The sequence below is a fragment of the Ammospiza nelsoni genome, chromosome 13 (assembly GCF_027579445.1).
Source record: "Ammospiza nelsoni isolate bAmmNel1 chromosome 13, bAmmNel1.pri, whole genome shotgun sequence".
NCBI classification, from domain to species: domain Eukaryota; kingdom Metazoa; phylum Chordata; class Aves; order Passeriformes; family Passerellidae; genus Ammospiza; species Ammospiza nelsoni.
The window spans coordinates 15,403,849-15,424,632 of record NC_080645.1 but is presented as its reverse complement, the minus strand read 5'-3'; the positions used below and the strand labels follow the sequence as shown (position 1 = coordinate 15,424,632).

The window sequence follows — 20,784 nt, the reverse complement described above, 5'->3', positions numbered from 1 at the left end:
TCCATCTTTGTGGACAGGGGTGTTGTGGGTGGACAGGAGATGTGTTGTTGTGCTCCTTGACCCCAGGTCTCATCAGAGAGGAGGCTGGAGCGGGTGCTGCTGGAGGGGCAGCAGCGCAATGGGCAGCTCCAGGAGCAGCTGTCCCAGCAGCTCTCACAGTCGCTGTCCACGGCCGTGTGTAACCGCCTGGAGAGGACCATCCGCGAGGAGATGAAGAAAACAGTGCCCCAGTGTGAGTGTGGCTGGGAGCTGGAGCCCTGCAGGGAGCTCCATTGGGATCAAAAGCACACTGGGGAGGTGCTGGTGCTGTATGAAGCAGGAGTTGGGTTGTGTGAGCACCAGTCTGTGTGCACAGCACGCTGCTGTGGGCCCCAGTGTAATCTAAGAGGAGCTGTGGTTTATGAGCAGTGTGAGGCTCCCAGAGGGAATGCCTTTCCAGAGAGTGTGGTCTGACCTGCCATAATAATCTCTAAAGTCTTTGGAGTCTGTTCAGTGGAGGAAGGTGAAAGATGAATTTGGAAATGCTGAGACTTGACTGGAACACGCTTGAAGTTGTCTTTGCCCTTTCTCGATGCACTGGCACCATGCATGTAAGGAAATGTTCCAAAAACTGCTGGTGGGAAAGCCTGCAGCCAGTAGCTGCCTAAGGCAGGGCTATCTGCTATTCTGGGTCAGGTCAGCTATGACTTTCTCACACCAACTCTTAAAAACTCTCAAGGCTGGAGGTTCCACAATTTCTGCTGACTTCCAGAGCTGTACCACCTTCCTAGCAAAGACTTTCTTCAAATGTCCAACCTTAGTTCCCCAAGCACAGTTTGTGATCATTGTCCCTTGCTGAGTCATATCCAAGAATCATTTGATTCCATTTTCTTTTCTGGGCTTTGAAGTGTCACTTTAGGCTTAAATCTGCTTTTTTGTCCTGTTTTTGTTATGCCTAGGCATTTCCAAGAGCATGGACCCTACTGTCAGCCAGCTCAGTAATACTATTGCTACCAAGCTCACTGCTGTTGAAGGGACACTGAAAGAGAATATTACCAAGCTAGTGAAATCAAAGGTAAGGAATACCAGAGGAGCTTTTCCAGGGCACACTGAGTTGGGTAGCACACCTGCCAGGGTAGCAACTTCTTAGGCCTTTTCCCCTCATCTCTGTCTCTAGGTAATGTCAGTTTAGCTGCCAGTAGTCAAAGCTTTTTCATGGTCTCATTACAAGGACAAGCTCTTTGCATGCTCCCCTGCCCACTTTGCCTCATTAACACTTTTTTTTATTTACCAAGTTGTTCACCTTCTACTAGAGTAGAAATTCCCACCACAGCAGTGACTTTTAGGGCCAACTCAGTCAAGTGGCAAACATTTGACTGGCTGCATTCTGTTCTCCATATCTACATTATTTAGGGGGTACAAGCTGCTTACTTACCTTGGCAGGAAATTATGGTTTTTTTGGGAAGGAAGGAGGAGAAGGGGAAAGGAGCTGTGCCACCTTCCCTTGCTCTAGAGAAGAAATGGTGCTGGTTTTGGGCAGCCCCTGAGCAAGCAGAGTTGTGCCTGCTGGAGTCACAGTGCAGCCTGGCCAGTGGGAAGAGCCAAGGGAACAGCCTTGGACACTGGGCTGTCCTTACCTGGTGTTGTGTGTGTGTGGCAGGGACCTGGTGTTTGCTCACACCCTTAGTCCTGGAACAGACTGTAGTTAATTTTCTGGAATCTTCTGTGTGTGCTTGTAAGAACCTTACAGACAGTGTTGTGAGGGCTACAGCTGACACTCTGCAGGGACCCATCCAGTCAGCCTACAGGGAGGCCTTCCAGAGCGTCGTGCTGCCAGCCTTTGAGAAGAGCTGCCAGTCCATGTTCCAGCAAATCAATGACACCTTCAAGCAGGGCACACAGGAATGTGAGTAGGTTTTCTTCTTCAATTCTTCTCTGCACTGTTTGCATTAGTGGCTAGCAACACATTGGCCTTATGGTTTTGCCTTTCAGAGTTTCACTGGTGAGTGTTTAACCTCTTAGCCCTTCCATGTGTTCTGTTTCATATTTGGGAAACAAAAGTGGGGAGGTTTTTGTGAGTGGTGCTATAATAGTACAGATTCACTTCTGGTCTTTGTAGCCCACATAGCAAAACACTCAGCTGTGTTCTGGGAATCTGTGACTTCATCTATTGAGTAGGAAAAGCCCAGCTGCAGGATTATCACATCCTGGTGTCAGGAACATGATGAATGGAGAGGGTAGCAGTCCTGCAGTAGGCCCTCCTCCTCTCAGAGGAGTAATGGATTGGAGAAGGTTTAGAGAATGGTACCAGGGTGACCAGAGGTTAAACAGTGGGTGAACAGTGTTTGAAATAGAGCATACCCTTAAGTAAGGAAAACTATACACTCATGCACTGCAGAAGATCATTCCTGTTCTTGGGCTTGGGATGCAGATCCTTGCCCTTTGGGGAGGCTGGGCAGAGCTGGTTTCTGAGGGGGCCTGAATGTGGCCCAGTGCTAGCACAGTGACTTGGCCATAGATCTGCAGGGTGTCTCCAGCTACTGTTTATTTTGCAACCTTCCTCTTCCACACAAGTCTCCCACAAATACGAGAGCTTACATTCTTCTGCCTTTTGATCAGGCAAGTTCCTAAGATATTTTAAAATACAGGTTTTAAAACTTTGGAGACATGATTTCTTTATTGTCAGAAAAGTTTCCACTCTTTCTTCATGAGCATTGAACTAATGCAGATCCCAATTCCCACTACATATGAAATAAAACACCCTCACCTTTGCATTTATGTCCCCTGAACAAGGAGTGCCTGTAGAAGTGTGTTTTAGGAGAACTGGTGGGTTTGTTGCTGTGTGATGGGGACACTGGAAGATGGGTTTCTAGTTTGATATAATATGGTCCAAAACAAGGCTTGTGCTTCTCCACTGTCCTGTGCTCGTACACGGGCTCAGCAGTTGGAGCAGTTGGAGTCAGAGCCTGCCAGCTGGATTCCTGCCCTGATCATCCCCACAGATACACGTGGCTCAAACCTCTCCCTGTGTGCCTGTTGCAGATATCCAGCAGCTGGAGGCTCACCTGAAGAACAAGAAGGTGCGTGAGCAGGAGGTGCGGGAGCCGCTGCTGGGGCAGCTGCGGCAGCTGCTGAGCGCCCTGCAGAGCAGCACGGAGCAGCTGGCCTCCAGCGTCACCGCCAGCGTGCACGCCGAGCTGCAGCACCAGCTCCACCTCATCGTGGGCAAGTGAGTTGGGACAGAGGTGCCACTGAGGTGTACAGCGAGCCAGGAGTGCTCTAGGGCTGCTTGTTGGCCCTGCACTGTGGCGAAGCAAGTGGGCTGGTGGCTGTTGCTCACAGAAGGTTTCCCAGCTCTGTTGGGAAGCTCAAGGCCTGCTTTTCTCCAGGTCCCATGTGCACAGTGGAGAACAGAAGGATCCAAGGCACCACTAAGCAGACCCAAATCTGAGCACTTCCTGAAGATCATTTCAGAGGAGTCTTGTCTTTACTCAGTGTCCTCAGGCATACAATTTCTACAGGCTGCTCTCTCTCCCCACAGCTGCTCTGCAGCAGTTTGTGCTTTGCCCTCCTGATTTCAGGATGGGATCCCAGCAGTGCCTCCAGCACATTCACACTGTGAGGCAGTGGCAGATTGCCAGGCATTGGGATTGGCTGGTGGTCACCTGTGGGGCAGAACAACCCTGTCTATTTTAGAACAAATGTCAGAACACACTGGGGTCTTCAGTGCAGGCCAGAGTTGCCAGGAAGGCCACAGGCTAAATCCTGGTCTTGTTGCATGGGCTGTGCTTGTTCCCAAGGCAGCCCTGCTTTTCTATCTGTGGTAGAGCAGGTTTGCTCTGTGGTATAAAGGTTTGCTTTATACCCTTTGTGAGAGGGGAGAATCCAGCCCTTGAGGGAAGAGGTGTCACACAGAGCAGCAGAGTCTGCACTGTGAAATCCTCTTGTGTGGAGAAGCCACAGGCACAGTGTAAGTGTGTTCTCATTCTAAAGGTGTCATCTGCACATGAGGAGCTGCATCTGACAGATCTCCTGCAGGAAGCTGGCCCCATTTGGAGATAACCCCACAGCTTAGTCTCCTTGCTTGTAAGCCAGAGACATTCAAGATTTAAAACACTGTTTGATGAGAGACTTAGTTCCCTGAAATGTCACTTTCCTGCACAGAATCCCAGCATCTTCCAAGTGCACCCTGGGATGTTGTGGTGTTGGCCACAGAGTTGCCTGTGCCTCAGATCTGTTTGTATGAACCCTTAGGGAGCCCCACTACAGAAAGCAAAGCAGCCTGTGTGTTCTCACTGGTATAAGCTTTGTACAGTGTTATCCCTGGGCTCTTCATTCTCAGAGGTGCCCATGGGTTCTGTTTTGTTTTTTTCAGCATGCAGGAGTCTATTTTGGCCCAGGTGCAGAGAGTCATTAAAGGAGAGGTGAGCCTGGCCATGAAGGAGCAGCAGGCAGCTGTCACCTCCAGCATTGTCCAGGCCATGCGCTCGGCAGCCGGGACACCCATCCCCTCCACTCACATGGACTTCCAGTCCCAGCAGACTCACATCCTTCAGCTGCTCCAGCAGGGACACCTCAACCAGGCTTTCCAGCAGGTACCCAGTTTTCCTGGTAGTCATCCACTGCTTGTTGGGGACTGAGAGGGAAAAAAACCTTGGGGTGGGCACATAATGTCACAACAGCTTACACAGGAGTTGACTGAAAAGACCTTTGGCAGAGGAGTGCTTGAGGGGTGCAGTTGTTCTCATGCAGGTGGAGCCAGAGCCATGCAGGTTCCATGATTTGGTAGCAGTTGAGTTCCTTCATCCCTGCCCATGTCCTGCCAGGACAGTGTCAGTGCTCCAGTGTGTTCTGCCATTGGCACTGACACGTGGCACACACAGCTTCATAAGCCTCTCCAGGTACATCCACCAGCTGGGGCCTGACCTTGCCTTTGACTTTGAACATGCAGGCAGATCCCTTTGAGCTGCTGCAGACAAACTCTTCTGGGAGTGATAGCAGTGCTGGCCCTGCTCCATGCTGCTGACAGTAACCTGCTCCTCTCTGTGTGATTGTGCTCTGTTCAGCTTGGAACAGACACAGGTGTCCTCAGAGCATAGAGCAAGAGCCTAAAGGTGGCCCTGCTGGCCTGTACAGCAGAAGTGCAGAGATTTTTGCTCCCAGAGGAGGCTGTTGAGCCACTGAGCATCCCAGAGCTGTCACTCTGTCCTGTGTCCCTCACCTGCCTGTTGATTCCTGTGCATTTCTAGCTGTGTCTTCCTTGCAGGCTCTAACAGCAGCTGATCTGAACCTGGTTCTCTATGTCTGTGAGACTGTGGATACTCAGCAAGTATTTGGACAGCATCCATGCCCACTGTCCCAGCCTGTGCTGCTCTCCCTCATTCAGCAGCTCTCCTCAGATCTGGGCACTCGTACAGAACTGAAGTTGAAGTGAGTATGACCAGAGAACTGGGTCCTGTTCTTAGCCCTAGCTTTAAATTCAGTGCCTAGAAGTGGAAGGTAGAACTTTGACAAAAGTTGGAGTTTCTGTAGCCTGTTTACTGGCATGTTTAAAGCCAGTGGTAACTCAGAAAAAAATATGTCAGCACTGCCACAGAAAGCTTTGCTGCCCTGAGGTAGAAGGAGAGCCCAGCAGTAGGTGCTGGTACCTCTGGAATTGTAGCCTGTAAATATTTGCAGCCTGTGCAGCAATCCTCATTCCCCAAGGAACAATTTCCTTGTGGAGGCAAAAGAAGGGACAGTGCCATGTTCCTTGGACAGTACAGTGTCCAGGGCAAGTTTGCTCTGTCCTCAACTCTTAACCCATCACTGGACTTTGTGTCAGCAGTTTCTTGTCGTGACTGTCAAAAAGGCTCAGTGGGAGGCTGCAGCAGGAGCTACTGGTATAATTTCTGGTAGATGTTCCAAGCAAAGCCTCTGTGACAAAATAGTGACTGTACTGATACTTGCCATGAACATTTTTAGTGTCTGAGTCAAAACCCTGCTATCTGCCCTTAAAAGCTGAATTGTTAAGGTACCTACAGGTTTTGACTATGGGTGGTATGGAAAAATTACTTAAATTGAGGTTTTACCTCAATAAGGATAAGGAAAGCTAGAAAAACTGAAAAGACCTTCAAGTTATAGGCTAGTAATTGGGGTTAAAGCTGCTGCTGTAAAGTTTAAACTGGATTGTTTTTGAAAACCTGCAGTGACCACATTGCCTTACTCAGGCTGTGGTTTAAAAGCTGATGGCTCATCTGAACTTCAGAGTATCTTGTTGGCAAAAGTTTTGATCTTATCCCACCCCTTCCTGGATGGATTTATCGCACCCCTTCCTGGATAACCCTACACAAACTGAGCTTCACTGCTGAAGGGTTTTACTGTCTAATGAGTGACTAATTCTGTTTAAAGTTATTTAAGAAAATATCTACTGAGAGTCACTTCCAGCACTGGGGGGAGTTCTCACTGGCTGCTGCCTCTGCCTTGGTTCCAGCAGGCAGGTTGTGGGGCAGGTGGGCAGGCTGGGAGCTGTAGGCTGACCTCACATGTTTAGGAAGGGATAGGTGCTGTGAGTCAGGAACATTGATTTCGTGACAACTGAACATACTGCAGAGTTTGGGTGGAGCAGGGAGCAAAACTGTATCTTCAGCACTAACACGAACTGAATGGGATTGGGATCATATTCTGGGTTTGGTCCTAACCTTGCTCTCTCTCCTTCAGCTACTTGGAAGATGCAGTGATGCACCTTGACCAAAGCGACCCCATCACCCGAGACCACATGGGGTCAGTCATGAACCAGGTGCGGCAGAAGCTCTTCCAGTTCCTCCAGGTGGAACCCCACAACCCTCTGAGCAAGCCTGCGCGTCGCCTCATGATCATGCTGCAGGGCCTGGTCACCCCTGGCATGACCTAGGAGCAGCTGCCTGCCTGCCTGGGGGGCTGCTCCACCCGAGCCCACCCAGCAGATCTGTAGTTACTAACGGTGCCTGGCTGGTGTCAAGAGCTCTTGCCAGGAAATCATCAACGTGTGTGATGTCTCTAAGGCGAACACCATCTGTGTATAGTTCCAAATAGTCACTGAACATTCACTTGGCTTATTTTTCCTAAATAGCCTCTTTTTTGAGAGTTAAATCTCTTCTTCACCTGCCCATCCGTCCCCAAGGCTGGCTGGCAGTCCGTGTCTCGTGCAGCAGAAGCCGATGGATTCCTTGCCCCTTTAAAAGTTTGGATCAGCACAGGAGCAGCGAGGTGTGAGCTGAGCCCAGGGCTGCTCCTCGCTGGCCACAAACCTGTACCCACACCTTAGGGAAGGGCTCAAACCCCTCCTCCCTGGCAGGCTGCAGGCACAGGGAAGAGGTCAGCTGAGCGAGAGGGGTTAGATAGAAGTCATTAATTAGTTAGTTGCTCAGCGGTTCGTTAATTCCAGATCCACAGCGGAGTGCCCGGCCCACCTGGCACATGAGGCAGGTTTGGGCAGGGCTGATACCTCTGGAGTGCCCCGGGGAGGGGCTCTGGGTCAGGGTGCTGAGGCAGCAGCAAACTGCAGGAGCCCTGGGGGGCCACGGTTCTGTTGTGCATTGGAGCATGTCCATGTTTCAGACATTAGTTTTGATTTTACACCGAGGTTTTTCTTTTTATCTAAATTTTGAAGTTTTGGGGGGTTTTGTTGTTCTTTTTTTTTTCTTTTTTTTTTTTTTTTTTTTTTTGGAAATAACATTGAGAACAATTCAATAAAAAAACTTTTTGAGAAAAAAACACGTGGAGACCTTCTTCTGTTGTGTGATGGAGGGAAGACTTGAGGGGTCTTTTAGGATATCAAACTCTCTCCAGGCTGGAGCCTGAGGTGATGGGCCACTGTCACCTCTGTCTTTCCAGATTTTTTCCTGAGTCTCTGCTCAAGCTTTCCTGTGTGAGTCCAGCAGGGCATAGTGGTCTCTGCTTCCTGGGAGGGGTAGGAGGTGATGGCTGCAGGAAGAGGACATTAATTCCCCTTTTCACAGCAAAAATGTCTCTGGCTGCTCCTCCTTGGAGAAGAGAAGGCTCTGGGAAGACCTTACAGCACCTTCCCAATACTTACAGGAGCTCAAAAAGAACTGGAGAAGGGCTTTGGACAAGGGCATAGAGTGACAGGGCAAGGGTGAATGGCTTCACACTGATAGAGGGCGGGATTAGATTGGATATTAGGAAAAATTTCTTCCCTGTGAGGACAGTGGGCCGCAGGTTGCCCAGAGAAGCTGTGGATGCCCCATCCCTGGAAGCGTTCACCAGACCGGGTTGCACAGGGCTGGAAGGGGTCCCTGCCGGGTCGGACCGAGATGGTTTGCACGGTCCCGTCCAACCCAAACCATTCCGTGATTCCGTGGACGGCAGGGGCCGGGGTGCAGCCCGGGGCTCTCCGCCCCTCGGGGGCCGGCGGGGCGGGCCGGGGCGGTGCCGGCGGGCCGGGGGCGGGCGGCGGGGCCGGGGCTGCCGGAGGCGGCGGGCGCGGAGCACTCGGCGGCGGCGGCGCGGGGTCCGCACCATGGGCGGCGGCTGCTGGCGGCTGCTGGGCGTCCTGAGCCCGCTGCTCCTGCACCTCGGTGAGTGCCGCGGGACCGCTCCGGGCCGGGCTGGGGACCGACACCCCGGGCTCTCCCCGCCGGGCTGGGGGCGGGCGGGTGGCAGCGGGACCCCGGCCGCGTCCCGCACCCTCTGTAGCGGCGGGGAGCGGGGTGCTCGGTTGCCCCTCGACTGAGCGATCCATCCAACTCTTGTCCCGTGTCTGAGATGCCCGGCAAGGAGGAACGCGGCTTCGCGGCGCTGTCCGGGGTGGCTCTGCTCAGGCGGGGACGGTTCCCAAGCTCTGGCTCTCCAGCCCTGCGTGCCCACCCCAGCACCCGCTGGCTTTCCCTGCTGCCCTCGTTCAGCGGGGCCGGAGCCATCCTGATCGCTGGGGAATGTCACCCGGCAGGTCCTGAGCCTCGCTGGCACCAGCGCGTCCCCTCCGCACTCCCGCTCCTCCGAGCGCCGAGAGGATGCGGAGCACGGCGGTACCCAGGGACAGCCCTGCTCTGAGGAGAGATGCGGAGCCTGGGATTAACCTGGTCCGGCTGCACGGACGATGAAGGACAGGGACCACCAAACCCCTGGTGGATTTTAGGCTTAGAGGGTGGCAGACTCCAGCCCTTCCCCAGGAGCAGGATGGCTGCACTCGCTGGGGAGCTCGGGATGATCTGCAGCGCCCTGGGAAACTTCCCCCGTGCTTTCCCCTTGGGCTTTCTCCCTGACGGAGCCGGGGGCAGGTTTTTCCCCACGGTTTTGCAGCAGAGCAGCGGAGGTGATTTGTTCTCCTGCTTTCTCCTTCTTTGCTCGCCCTGCCCAGCCTCGTGCCGAGGGAGCTGAGCAGAGGGAAGGGCTTGTGCCGGACCTTAGAGGAGCCCGGGAGGGGAAACCTCAGCCTGCAGCAGGGAGAGGCTGAAGGGAGGCTTCATCTGGCCCTGCCAGCTGCTGGGTCCTCGGGCTGGTGGGAGGCAGGCTTGTGCCTGGCTGGGTGAAAAGAGGAGCAGTGGATCACGCGTTCTCTACTGATACCTGCGATGTTTGTGACCCACGTGTCTGGCATCAGTCCGAGGCTTTCCTTGGTGCTGTGCTCAGGGGGTTCTCATTGCAAACACCTAAAATGCCCTGTGATCGTGTCAGGCTCACCCTGGTGTTAGTCTCAACCACAGCCACTTTGCTCAGGACCCTGTTCCAGGGGTGCAGGTGTGGGGTGCTAACAGCAAAGCACACGGCTTCCTGGAGACATCCTGGCTACCTCAGCAGTCACCAGGAAACTTTCAGCTGTGTCTGGGGTCACCTTTCCACAGGGGTCCCCTGCAGGGCTCTCGTCAATTAGAAACCTTCCTGGTGCACACCCTTGTCACTTCCAAAACTCTGTAACTCCTGTGAATTGGCACAGGGACCCCACATCTGGCCTACAGGACCTCTGGGGCAGAGCTGAGGACCATGCAGGTTTTCTCTGTGACCCAGTCACACACCAGCTCCTTTTGGGCTTCCCACTGGTTGTGGATGCACTGGCAGTCCTCATGAACACACCCTGTCACCATTGTCCCATGTCCAGCACCAGGGCTTGGCCAGCGCCAGTGGGGAATCATTTGTGGAGCAGAGCAGGGGCTTCTCAGAATGGAGCAGCCAGACCTGCACTTGTGCCTTTTCCTTTTGTACTTTTTCTTGCTCTTTCTCTCCCCCACTTCCCCTCCCTGTTTTCCCTTTCCCTTTTCTCTTTATCCTTTCCCCTTTCCTGTTCACCTTTCCCCTTCCGTCTTTCTCTTCCCCCTTCCTCTTCCCACTTTTCCTCTTCCCCTCCTTTTCCACTTTCCCCTTCACCTTCCTCCTTCCCTTCCTCTTTCTCTTTCCCACTTTCCCTTTCTCTTTCCCCTTCCCCTTTGTTTCCCCCTTTCCCTCTCTTTCCCACTGCAGTCAGAGCAGGGACTCCAGCTTGCTGAGCCTTTGCTTTGTTTTTTTCCGTTGTAGTCACAAATTAATCTTTGCTGTCAGGGGATAAAGGCCGGGACAGATGGCTCTGGGGAGAGCCGGGGAGGCCGAGGTGAATGGCAGCATCGCTGCGGGGCCGTCACATCGCCTCGGGCCCCCGGGCCGGGAGTGAGGGGTCACTACAGTGCCCAGGGAGGGGATGGCGCTGTCCGGGGGCATGTGGAAGCCTTTCGGCGCGTTTCAGAGCCCGGTGTCACCCCCGGCCGGTGGTGACCACGCTCAGCCCTGAGCCGAGGGCTGTCGGGGCTCGGCGGGGGCTCAGCTCGGTGTCTCCTCTCTGTGCCCCGCAGCCGCGAGCCAGGAGCCCGTCAGCATGGCGGGACAGTGCGACACCATCTACAAGGGCTTCGCCGAATGCCTGCTGAGCCTGGGGGAGAGCATGGCCCAGAGCGTCCGGCAGCAGCAGCAGGAGGAGGGCGGCGACGAGGCGCAGGAGCTGGACGCCATCTGCAAGTGAGTGTCCGTGCGGGAGCCGCTGGGACGGTGGGGTCACCGCCGCCAGCATCGCCCCGACCGCCGCCCTCCTCCGCAGGTCCTGGGATGATTTCCACACCTGTGCCAGCGAGGTGCTGTCGCGGTGCCCCGTGGAAGCGGCCACCGTGTGGGAGTCGCTGCGCCAGGAGTCCCGCAAGATCCAGTTCCAAGGGAACCTGCAGGAGCTGTGCAGCGCCCGGGGCCGCCTGGCCAGCGCCCAGAGCTCGCCGGCCTCCGAGACCAACCAGGCCACGCTGCGGGGCTCGGCCGCCGCCCTGCACCCTCACCCGCTGGCCCTGCCGGCCCTGCCGGCCCTGCTGGCGCTGCTGGCGCTGCTGCTGCCCCGGCTGTAGCCCCGCTCGCCCTCGGGTGCCCAGGTGATGCCGGCCCCGTTCCCCCGGCTGCCCGCCGGTCCCCGCCTCGCCCACCTCCCTCCCGGGCATCCCTCGCGGGGCACGGTCACTCCTGCAGCACTTCAGATGGATTTATATTTATATTAAAAGACACTTTTACATTTCTCCTGTCTCTCTGCCATGGGATGCCCCTTGAGCCCCTCCCAAGCTCTGTGTTTGCTCTGGGGACTGGAGAGGAGATGCTCCCTGCACCAGTCCCCAGGAAGGGTCAGTGGGAGGGTCTGTGACTCCATTCCTCCAATGTATTGCCCATGGCCACGCCAGGGAGTCCATGGGACCATGGACAGCCCCAGGAGGGGACAATTCCCACTGCCATGGTGCTCCCTGGCTGCTGCTTTTCAAGGCTGGGCACAGCAGATATTCCCTTTAGAGTTGGGTCAAATGTTTTATTCCTTTTAAAGGGCACCTCAGGAAAACACAGGGTGCAGATTTCTTTGTCTTTTTGGCACCCAGTAGCTTGTCCTCTGATGGGCAACTCCAGTGACATTTTCCGTTTTCCATGCCTTTTATTTTGGTCTTGCTGTATTCATGGTCATGAAGAAAAGTATGGATTGCAGGGAAGAGAGAGTTTTTTTGTTTTTTATACCAAGATGATGAAGGTAAAAAAGCTGGGGAACTGGAAATCTCATCCAGGTTCACAGGGAACTTGAAGTTAAACCAAGATGATTTGTGGGCGTTTAATTTGGCTAAACTTGTATCTATGAGTGGAAGATGCTCTAACTCCCATCCCTGTCACTGTTATGCTGAAAAGTTAGGATACTTTTCCCAGCTACTAAAGGCCAGAGTGCAAAGCAGCTCCCCGAGGCCTGGCCTGGTGAGGCGTCCTCCCCACTCTCCTGGGCAGAGCCTTCACTCCCCACCCATCATCTAAAGGGCCACAGGAATTGCAAATGGGCCACCCCAGCTGGGGCACAGGTCAGGAGCTCCTTGCTGGTGGGGCCCCCAGCAGCACTGGTGGGTAAATCTGGCTGTGGAAGTCTGGTGGATAAATCTGGCTGGCATGTGGGAAACCATCCCACTTGGGAAAGGCAACAAAATCCACCACAAGCACCACCACTCCGAGGATCGCTCCAGGCTCAGCAGAGAGCAGGAGCCATGAGATCCTATGAGCTGTGGGTAGCAAGTTGCTGCTGTTTCTGTGATTTCCGTGACTTCAAGGCTGTCCCCAAAACATTCCAGCAGCTGGTTTTGGCCTGGAGAAGCTTTTGCCACACTGTTCTGTGGCTGAAAGCCTTCAGAATAAGAGCAAGGAGCTCAGTAATCACTGTCCTCATCAAGCCACGGAAAAATATTGCTTATTTCATCATAAAACCTTTTCCTGAGAGGTCTTGTAACTTAAACAGGTGATTGGTCACCTCTGGGATGTCACCCTGGCTGTCCCAGCCCTCTGTCAGGCTCTGGGTCCAGGAAACACCAACAGGATTGCTGGTTCATCCCATGGGGCTGAGTGGTTCCTGCCGATCCCTCAGCTCTGTAGGGGGCTCTGTGCTTATTTCCCATTATTTATCTCACTAACCAGCCTGGAGCTGGCCGGGGGGACGCAAAACATCTGGGGGAAGATGCTGATCCCGGGCCGGTGCCCCATGGGACACGGGGCAGGACACCACCCCAGCTCTCCTCACGCAGCAGCTGCCGCTCCCCGTGTTTAACGCCAGCGCCGGGGGGATAATCCGCCGGTTCTTCCCTTCCCCGTTCCTGACAATCCTGTGTTTAAGGGTGAATTAGTGGCGGATCCCGGCAGGGTGGCTAAGAGGATCAACGCCAGCCGGGCGCCGGCCGCCACCTCCGAGCAGAGGGAGCGCAGCGGGGCAGGGGGAGCTGGCCGGGGACGTGTCACCAACGTGGTGCTGTGACAGGCTGCCACCGCCATGGTGACACTTGCAGACAACAAAATGCTGCTTCAATCCAGCCGGAATCAAATCCTGGGAAGATCCACCCACACCCACAAGGTGTTTCACCCTGTGTGCAGAAAGACACACCACAAATGGTCCCATGTCCTGGAAAATGTCACCGTACAGGTCACAGACCCTTGGCTATGTCACCACATGTCCTGAGCACCAGCACTTGTCACCACACGTGGCTCACACCTTTGGCTGCGCTTCCATGTGTGTCTTGCAGCTGAAAGGCGTCACAGTGTCACCACACGGCCTGAAGGCACTGATGGCTCTGGGAAGCCAGGGCTGGGATTTGGGCGTGCTGGGAAAGTGTGGGTCACCACTGCTTGGTGACACTGCACGTGCAAGAGCCCACAGCAAGGCATTGCCCAAACCCCAGTGCCACCTGTCACCCCAATCCTCCTTCAGGGAGGTGCCTGCAGGGCCGAGGGCAGCAGTGTGACAGCGAGGGTGGGCATGCTGACCCCAGGAAAGCTCTCTGGTGCTCCAAACTGGGACATTGAGCCAGTGTCACCTTTCCATTGGGTCTAAGGGTTCGGGACAGCCCTGCAGCTGTGTCCTGCTGTGGGAAGGGACAACATCCTTGTTCCTGTCCCCAGAACACAGAACTGGCTCCCTGCACAGTGACAGCACCTTAAAGCAGCTGTGCAGGCTGAAAGGAGTGGATGGTGGGGAATGAGAGTGGGGACCCCAGCATGGGAGCCTTTGGAGCACCGTGCTGTGGAAACCCCTTGTTCTGGTTATGAAACTCCGGTGACCTACTTTACACTCCCTGCTTTTGTTCTTAATTCCCAGATATGGCCGCTCTCCAGATTTTGCCCATCAAGGCAAATTAATTGGAGTAGATCCTAATTTGCTCTCTGCTATTCTTTGGGCAGAAGATTAAATGCTCGGCAGACATTATCTCCCTCTCTCTTCTCTAAGAGACAAACCTGAATTAATAAAAAAAGAAGAAAAAAAAGGATAAAGGCCAGCTGAGTCCAGCTGAGTTGATGTTTGAATTCACTTTTGCAATCGCAGAAGGAGCCAGGGAGGCTCTCGTGTCCCTGGTCAGCTGGAACCAGAGGGTGACACTATTCTAGGTGGCTGTGTGAGTGAGACAGCACGCGTGGCACAGTGACAGGAGGGCCAGCTTCCCACCATGCTGCCCAACACCTCTGCCACACGATGGCTGAACCCTCCATTCCTTCACCCAGGGAGATTCCTGCTGAATGATGGCTGAACCCTCCATTCCTTCACCCTGGGAAATTCCTCCTGGTGAAGATGCCAGCTGGGGAACCTCCTCATCTGTGGGGCACACTTGGGTTTCTCTAACTGGAGAGACTGGTGTGGAGGCCACCAGCAGAGGGGGGATGGCTCCTTGCCCTTCCATGCCCCCAGTGCCACTGTCCCAGTCTGGCATCCCCAACCAGGCACCAGTTTTGCCACCTTCAGCCTTGCTGGCACCCCGGGGGGAGCGGGAGCATTGGAAAACAAACATAGCCTGGAGGACACAATGTCACAGGGCTGGCCAGTATCCGAGTTTGCATGGGGATTTCTGCTAAGCCAAATGTGCAACTTTCCATAAGGAACAACCAAAAGACAGCCTCAATCCCCGTGGATGGGAGCAGTGGGAACAGCTGAGCCAGAGTCACCTCTGCCGTGGGGGTGTGCTCAGCCCCCCGCCTGGCACCCCATCTGCACTCTGCTTTGGGGCTGTTTGATTCTCCAGAGAGGCATATGGAAAGTTGGATTTCTTTTTTAAGCAGCTTTAATTGAACATCCTCCCGTTACGACCTTTGCTCAGCCTTGCTGGGACAACCTTGAGCTCTGGCCTGGCATGGCCGCTGAGGGCTGGGCTGGCTGCCACACAGGGCAGGGATGCAGCTCAGAGGAAATCCAGGTTTCCATCCATTTCCATCCATTTGGTGGCAGATGGGGGGCCCTGTTCTCCTGGCTTCCTATGGCCTGGCACAGCAGGAAGCCCTGGGATCCCCAAATTGCCCCATGCTCAGGATGTGCAGCAATGTCCCAGGCAGCTTTGTGGTGCTGGGGCAGGGGGATGCTGGAGGTGCTTCCAGCCATTCCCACCATTCCACAGGGAATTACAGCTTGTTGCCCCCCAGCGAGACTCTGGCAGCACCATGGGCAGGTGTGGGATGCAAAGGGAGCTCTGAAGTTGCTGCTCCAAGCAGGGTTAGTGCTGGTGGCTGGAGGCAGCTCTGCAGCACCTCCAGGGAGAGAGGATCCTCCACCTGTGGGTAGCCAGCATCGCCCCACTGGTCCCAGCCTGCCTTTAGCAGCTTCCACAGGAGAAGCCTTGAAGAAGCCACTAGCAGGAGATACAAATCCCATCCTTGCAGAGGGGTGAGGGCTCTCAGGGGGAAGCAGGCATGCTGCAGGACCAGGGCAGCACTGCCAGTATCCCTGGAAGTGTTCAAGGATTGAGCTCTGAGCGACCTGGTCTGGTGGAAGCTGTCCCTGCCCATGGCAGGGAGTTTGGAACTGGGTGACCTGTAAAGGTCCCTTCCAACACAACCCATCCTAGGATTCTGTGACTCTTCACAGACATTCCTGCCTCAAGGGCTGAATCCTTCCCATGGGGCTGGGGGCAGGCTGTAGGTCTTGGCCATCACAGCTGGAAGGGGATTTCTGAAGGGGTCAGCACAGAAGAGCACAAGGAGAATTCTCTCCAGGGAGAGCAGCATCTTGGAAGGGAAAAGGCAAGAAAAAAAAAAAAGGCAAGGAGACAACAGCCCATTTGGCAGGAAAACCTGCTGTTAGACCCTGCCCAAGCACAGCACTGCTTTGTGAGTGTGTCAGAAACCTGTTACCAGTCCCCTCTTGGAGGAGGGAGGAAATAAACTCCAATGTTTTTTTGGCTGGAGCAGTGGTGGTGGGAGCCTGGCAGGATGAGTGCCTGCAGAGCCTCTCAGTGCTCAGAGCTTCAGCAGCAAGGTGCTTATCCCAGTCAGAAATCTTCCTGCTGTAGCTGCAGGCAGGGCTATAGATGGAAAAACAGGCATCAGGAATCAACAGGCAGTGACCCCAAAGTCAAACCAGGTGCCTGACCTGGCAGGGAGTGGATCACATGGATGAACAGACAGTTCCCTGCCTCATCCCTGGGTGCTTTGCCAGGAGGATGTTGGCTTTGTGCAGATGTCTGGTGTGAAGCTCTCTTGGCTCCAGTGGGTCTCAGAGCACCACCACAGCATAAATAATACAAGAGCTGCTCTGACTGAGGTTCTCAGAAGTCCCCAGTTCTGGCCCAAGGGTTCGATGCCTGCTGGCTCTTTGGTATTTTTCAGCCGTGATGGACCCGGAGCAGCCTCATTCAGTGCTCCCACGAGGGAGTCAGGAAACAAAGCTGTGAGGAAGTGACTAATGGAAGCTGCATCCCCTGAGGGAAACCAATCCTTGCTGAGCACTTATCCTTGTGTGAGCTCCCCAGCCAAGGTGAGGCAGCTCACTGCCCTACACCCATCAGCCGGGATGACAGAGAGGAACGCGCTGGTGGAACCAAACTGGGATGACCTTGGTTCCCTGGTGGAACCAAGCTGGGATGACCTCGAGAAACAGCCTAAAATAACAGGATCAACTTAAACGGGGACACGTGCAAGGTTTCCCATCAGACACAGGTTAAGCCACCTCTCAGGGACAGTGTGGGAGATGTGTGGCTGGGGAAACATCTCCATAAAGAAAGTTGGAGGGATTAGAAGGCTGAAACCCTACCAGCAGCACCATTACTGTGTGGGACAACAAGAACTGGGGAGTTTTTCTTGCAGAAAACTGCACAACTCACCCAATCCATCAATTCCAGCCCAGGCAGCCCCTTCTCAACCATCACACATTTCCACGCCTTGTTGGGAATTACACAGAGAAGCAGCTGATGACAATAACGTGCATCAGCAGGTACAACTTTTACTACATTATGACTTACTAACCATTCTAAAGCAGCCGAAGATCCCAGGAGCATTAAAATAAACCCGGCTATTTTTAAAAGCATGGTAGGAGTGTGAAAAGAGCCCGGCTCCACCTGAGCTGCCTCGGGAATGACGTGACAGCCAGGCTGGAAAACAAACCCGGCAGCATTGTGTTTGTGTGCCCCCAAGGGAAAGGAGTGCCGTCAGCATCCCTGCAGGTGTCATCCCTCTCTCCCTGCTTTCAGGTCATCCAGGGCCGGGACTCGCAGTGTTTCGCTTGAGGATGAGGAAAGGATATGAGGAAGAAAGTCCACAGCCAGTTACCAAGCAAACTTTGCGGGTTTTGTGGCACTTAGTAGCTGGGGCAAAGAAAGGAGAAAGGAATGCGCCTCGTTATTCTGCTGTGCACGAGGGCTGTCCCACAGGGAGCGGGTTTTCCCTGCCAAGGAAAAGCACCGATGTTTCCGGGCAATTCTTTCTCAAAGGGAATGTTTTTCCCGAGTCCCGCAGCGCAGTGGGGAGCCCTCGGAGCTGCTCCATGGGCTGCGGGCTCCAAGGCGCTGCTGGGGAGCTCTCAGAGCTGGATCTGGCTCCAAAGAGGAGAAACTGTGGCCGCTCTTCCAGGCAGGAGCATGGGGAGAGGGAACATTGCCCCTGCCAGGGGCCACCGGCCCAGCCCACGGGGTCACAGTGGTGCAAAATGCAGATTATGTCAATGTTACCCTAAGGCAGGATGTTCTTTGGTGTAAGAGCTTTGTACGCTTTCAAACCTAATCAGCAAAAAAAGGAGAGGTAATCGCTGGAACAGGCAGCAGCCAATACCTGTACTCAAGAATATTCTGGAACTAACAAGATTTAGGGATGTAATAAACTTAGATGTTGATGTTTGTCTATGTAAACATTGCCAGCTTGGTGAAATACTCAACGTCCGTGTATCTTAGAGCTGAGCTATCTTCATGGTAACAGTAAAATTCATGCGATGGGTCAAAAAGACCCATAGGTGAAGGTTCTTCCCTAACCATGAGTAGAAATTACCTGGATTAAGTTACTTGATTCCTATGGAAATTACTATGGTTAGTAATCTCTTAAGATTACTAACCAATCTTAATAGAGGGGATGTCCTTGGGAAGTCACTAACCCTGAACTTCTCTGTGTAAATAATGGCACAGAAAGCCTGGTGGGTTGTGCTGGATTTGTGGAACAGTACCGAGCACCCAGGCTGGGGCAGCTCTGAAATAAACAATCGATGTTTCTCTGGAGCGTGTCATGATCGGCTGGGTGCACAGCAAGGAACGAGCCCGATTTTGTGGGTAACAGCAGGGCCAGAGCAGTGAGGGGGGCCCGGGGGTCCATGGCGGTGAGGAGCTCCAGGGGCCCGTGGGGCTGAGGGGTCCGGGGTAGGGCTGAGGGGTCCCAGAGCCCTGAGGGGTCTCAGGCGGGGCTCAGGGGCCCCAGGGGCTGCTGTGAGGCCCGGAGCCCCTCACGCTCCCGGAGCCCCTCAGCCCCTCACACTCGTGGGGCCGCGGGCGGTCCCGGGCGGCCCCGGCAGGGGGCGGTAAAGCGCCCCCGCCCTCCCCGCGCCTCGGCCCCGCCCCCCGCCCCCTCCGCCAATCGCCGCGCGCGGTGTCCCCGCCCCTGGGGCGTCCCCGGCGCGCGGTGATGACGTCAGGAGGCGGTGCCGCGCCGCGGCCGGAGTGGGCCGAGGTGAGTCCGGGATCGGCGCCCCCGGGACCGCCCGGCCCGGCACCGGCTCCGGTCCCGGCTCCCCTCCCTTTCCCTCTCTCTCTCACTCCGGGGACGGCGGTGGTGCGGCCTGGGAAGCGCGGGCGCGGCGGGCCCCGGCGTCTCAGCCGTGCCGCTGCCCGGGGCGCTGGGCCGCGGGGCCGGGCGGGCCGGGGAGGGAGCCCTGGCGGCTCCCGGTGTCCCCTCAGCGGGACGGGCCCGGTGCTTCCCAGACTGGAGCCGAACCTGCCGCGGGAGGAGCTCCCGGCACCGGCCCGGTCCTGAGTCCCCTTTCCAGTATAGCCACAAGCGGCCTGGGCTGGGATGAGTTTGGAAACAAACGGGTTTGGGATCCCGGCTGGTTTGGCTGATTCTGGCCCTGCCTCCGGCAGCAGCCCCAGCCCCGGGTTTCCCCTCCGAAATGCACCAGGAGCTCGCAGTGGGCATGCCAGGTTCTGCCAGGTTCTGCCAGGCAGTGAGAGGCACGCTCGAGGTGCGTTAGTGACACGGCAGGCGAGGAGCTCAGTGTCCGAGGGGAGAAGCATAAATCCCGTGTTCCTTCCCACCTCTTCCATCTGTAGTTCAGATAGTTTGCCACCTGCCAAGTATGTGATTTCCCACTCGGAGAGCTTGTAATGCTTGTAATTTGCTTTAGTGCCTTTCCCCACGTTCTCGGTGGTTACTGCACAGGAGTATGTCCTGCACTGATAGGGACATTTTTGTTGCTGACTCTGGTTCTGTAGCCTTCACTGGAACACTCAAGTGTCAGCATGTGCTGACATGCTGGAGTTGCTGCCAGATCTCAGTTAATGCCATGAGTGGATTTATAGATGATACTTTCAAGTGATTCATTCTGTTTGGTTTCAGTTGTGGGTGGGATGTTTTACACAAGTCCTTCTCTACATGTTGAATTACTCTGTAATAATCTTGTTTATGGATGCTCCCTTCACAGAGGAATGTTCCATTTCTCTGTGAACTTGAAATGCTTTAAGGTTCAATAATGGTGGGAAAACTGTCCATGGGAGGCATTATTCAGGATAGGCCAGAGCTCTTTTTATCATGATGCTTTAATCTGAATGAAGCCCCACCTCCAGGGCAGTGCTTGGTGGAAGTCAGCTAAGCTTTCTGTGAAGCTGTTTTTCATTTCTACTGCCTGCACCCTAGTACAGGCATGGCTGGGTTGTTTGACCTCAGGGTGCTGCCAGGAGGGAACTTCTCCCTTGAGAAGTTACTTTGATGATGTTTGATTATAAAACTGAATCTTAACTAAAGCCTGGTTTTCTTTCCAGGTTGGATGAAGAGTCTCAACTTCTTCCAGGTGTCCCTTTAAAACATTTCTTATTTCTCCACTTCCTTCTCCCCATGGAAGACAGGCTGGGGTTCCTTTTCTGCTGTTCATGCTGAGCAGTTGCTTGGAGAGGTGGTGCTTGAGTGGAGATACACCTGGTGATGGTAAGACCTAAAATCACATTTTCAAGGCTAGTGGGTTTCTGACACATATTGGTGGGCTCTGAGTCAAAAAGGGCAAATGTGGAAGTGCCCAGTGACTGCCAGAGCCACAGGTGGCTTCCCCATCTCCTGATATTGTTTTAATCAACACATAAAGACTTGCCCAGGTGCAGCTGGTTTGGTTTTGTTGGGATGAGCAAGAGCTCCTAGTCTGGAACAGCTGGGAGGAATTCCACTTCTTACAGGCAGCTCCAGTGGAAGGCCAGAGGTGCCACTTTGTGCCTAAAGATGTAAAATAAAGCAAAATTGAGAATGTTGAAAGATGTGACAGCCCACCTTGATTTCTCAGGGTTTGGAGGATGAGGGATTTGCTGACTAAAAGCTGCTCTGGGCAAGTGAATATCTCCCTTTCAGCAGGGGCTGCACCTTAAAGCCAGT

General features: G+C 54.5%; 3 protein-coding genes across 4 annotated transcripts in view; all 3 read left to right on the top strand.

Annotated features, from left to right (window-relative positions):
* The window catches only part of EDC4 (enhancer of mRNA decapping 4), a 33,080-nt gene extending 25,467 nt beyond the window's left edge, over positions 1–7,613 (top strand). Inside the window, exons 23-29 of the mRNA XM_059481704.1 lie at positions 77–232; positions 939–1,054; positions 1,720–1,885; positions 3,022–3,208; positions 4,355–4,574; positions 5,246–5,409; positions 6,679–7,613. Coding sequence (XP_059337687.1) covers positions 77–232; positions 939–1,054; positions 1,720–1,885; positions 3,022–3,208; positions 4,355–4,574; positions 5,246–5,409; positions 6,679–6,871 — 1,202 coding nt within the window. The 3' untranslated portion in view covers positions 6,872–7,613. The remainder of the gene's footprint in view (positions 1–76; positions 233–938; positions 1,055–1,719; positions 1,886–3,021; positions 3,209–4,354; positions 4,575–5,245; positions 5,410–6,678) is intronic.
* Positions 7,614–8,450: 837 nt separating this feature from the next.
* On the top strand, positions 8,451–11,483 carry NRN1L (neuritin 1 like). 2 transcript variants are annotated; one of them, XM_059481706.1, is made up of 3 exons: positions 8,451–8,537; positions 10,782–10,944; positions 11,024–11,483. In XM_059481706.1, exons 1-3 carry the CDS (start codon positions 8,480–8,482, stop codon positions 11,316–11,318), a joined length of 516 nt encoding a protein of 171 aa, XP_059337689.1. In that variant the 5' UTR covers positions 8,451–8,479; the 3' UTR covers positions 11,319–11,483. The 2 variants fall into 2 exon arrangements, with proteins under 2 accessions (XP_059337689.1, XP_059337690.1); XM_059481707.1 differs by lacking the exon at positions 8,451–8,537 and adding an exon at positions 10,264–10,543.
* A 7,731-nt stretch (positions 11,484–19,214) lies between these two features.
* PSKH1 (protein serine kinase H1) overlaps positions 19,215–20,784 on the top strand; it is a 29,486-nt gene continuing 27,916 nt past the window's right edge. Inside the window, exons 1-2 of the mRNA XM_059481657.1 lie at positions 19,215–19,390; positions 20,187–20,349. The gene's annotated coding sequence lies outside the window, so the exon portion shown is untranslated. The remainder of the gene's footprint in view (positions 19,391–20,186; positions 20,350–20,784) is intronic.

What these genes read in the sequence shown, in the direction of transcription:
- NRN1L (XM_059481706.1), top strand. Translation starts at nt 8,480, where the DNA reads ATGGGCGGCGGCTGCTGGCGGCTGCTGGGCGTCCTGAGCCCGCTGCTC. An exon ending in CCCGCTGCTCCTGCACCTCG is followed by an intron (nt 8,538 to 10,781) that starts GTGAGTGCCGCG and finishes TGTGCCCCGCAG; the next exon opens with CCGCGAGCCAGGAGCCCGTC. An exon ending in GAGCTGGACGCCATCTGCAA is followed by an intron (nt 10,945 to 11,023) that starts GTGAGTGTCCGT and finishes CCTCCTCCGCAG; the next exon opens with GTCCTGGGATGATTTCCACA.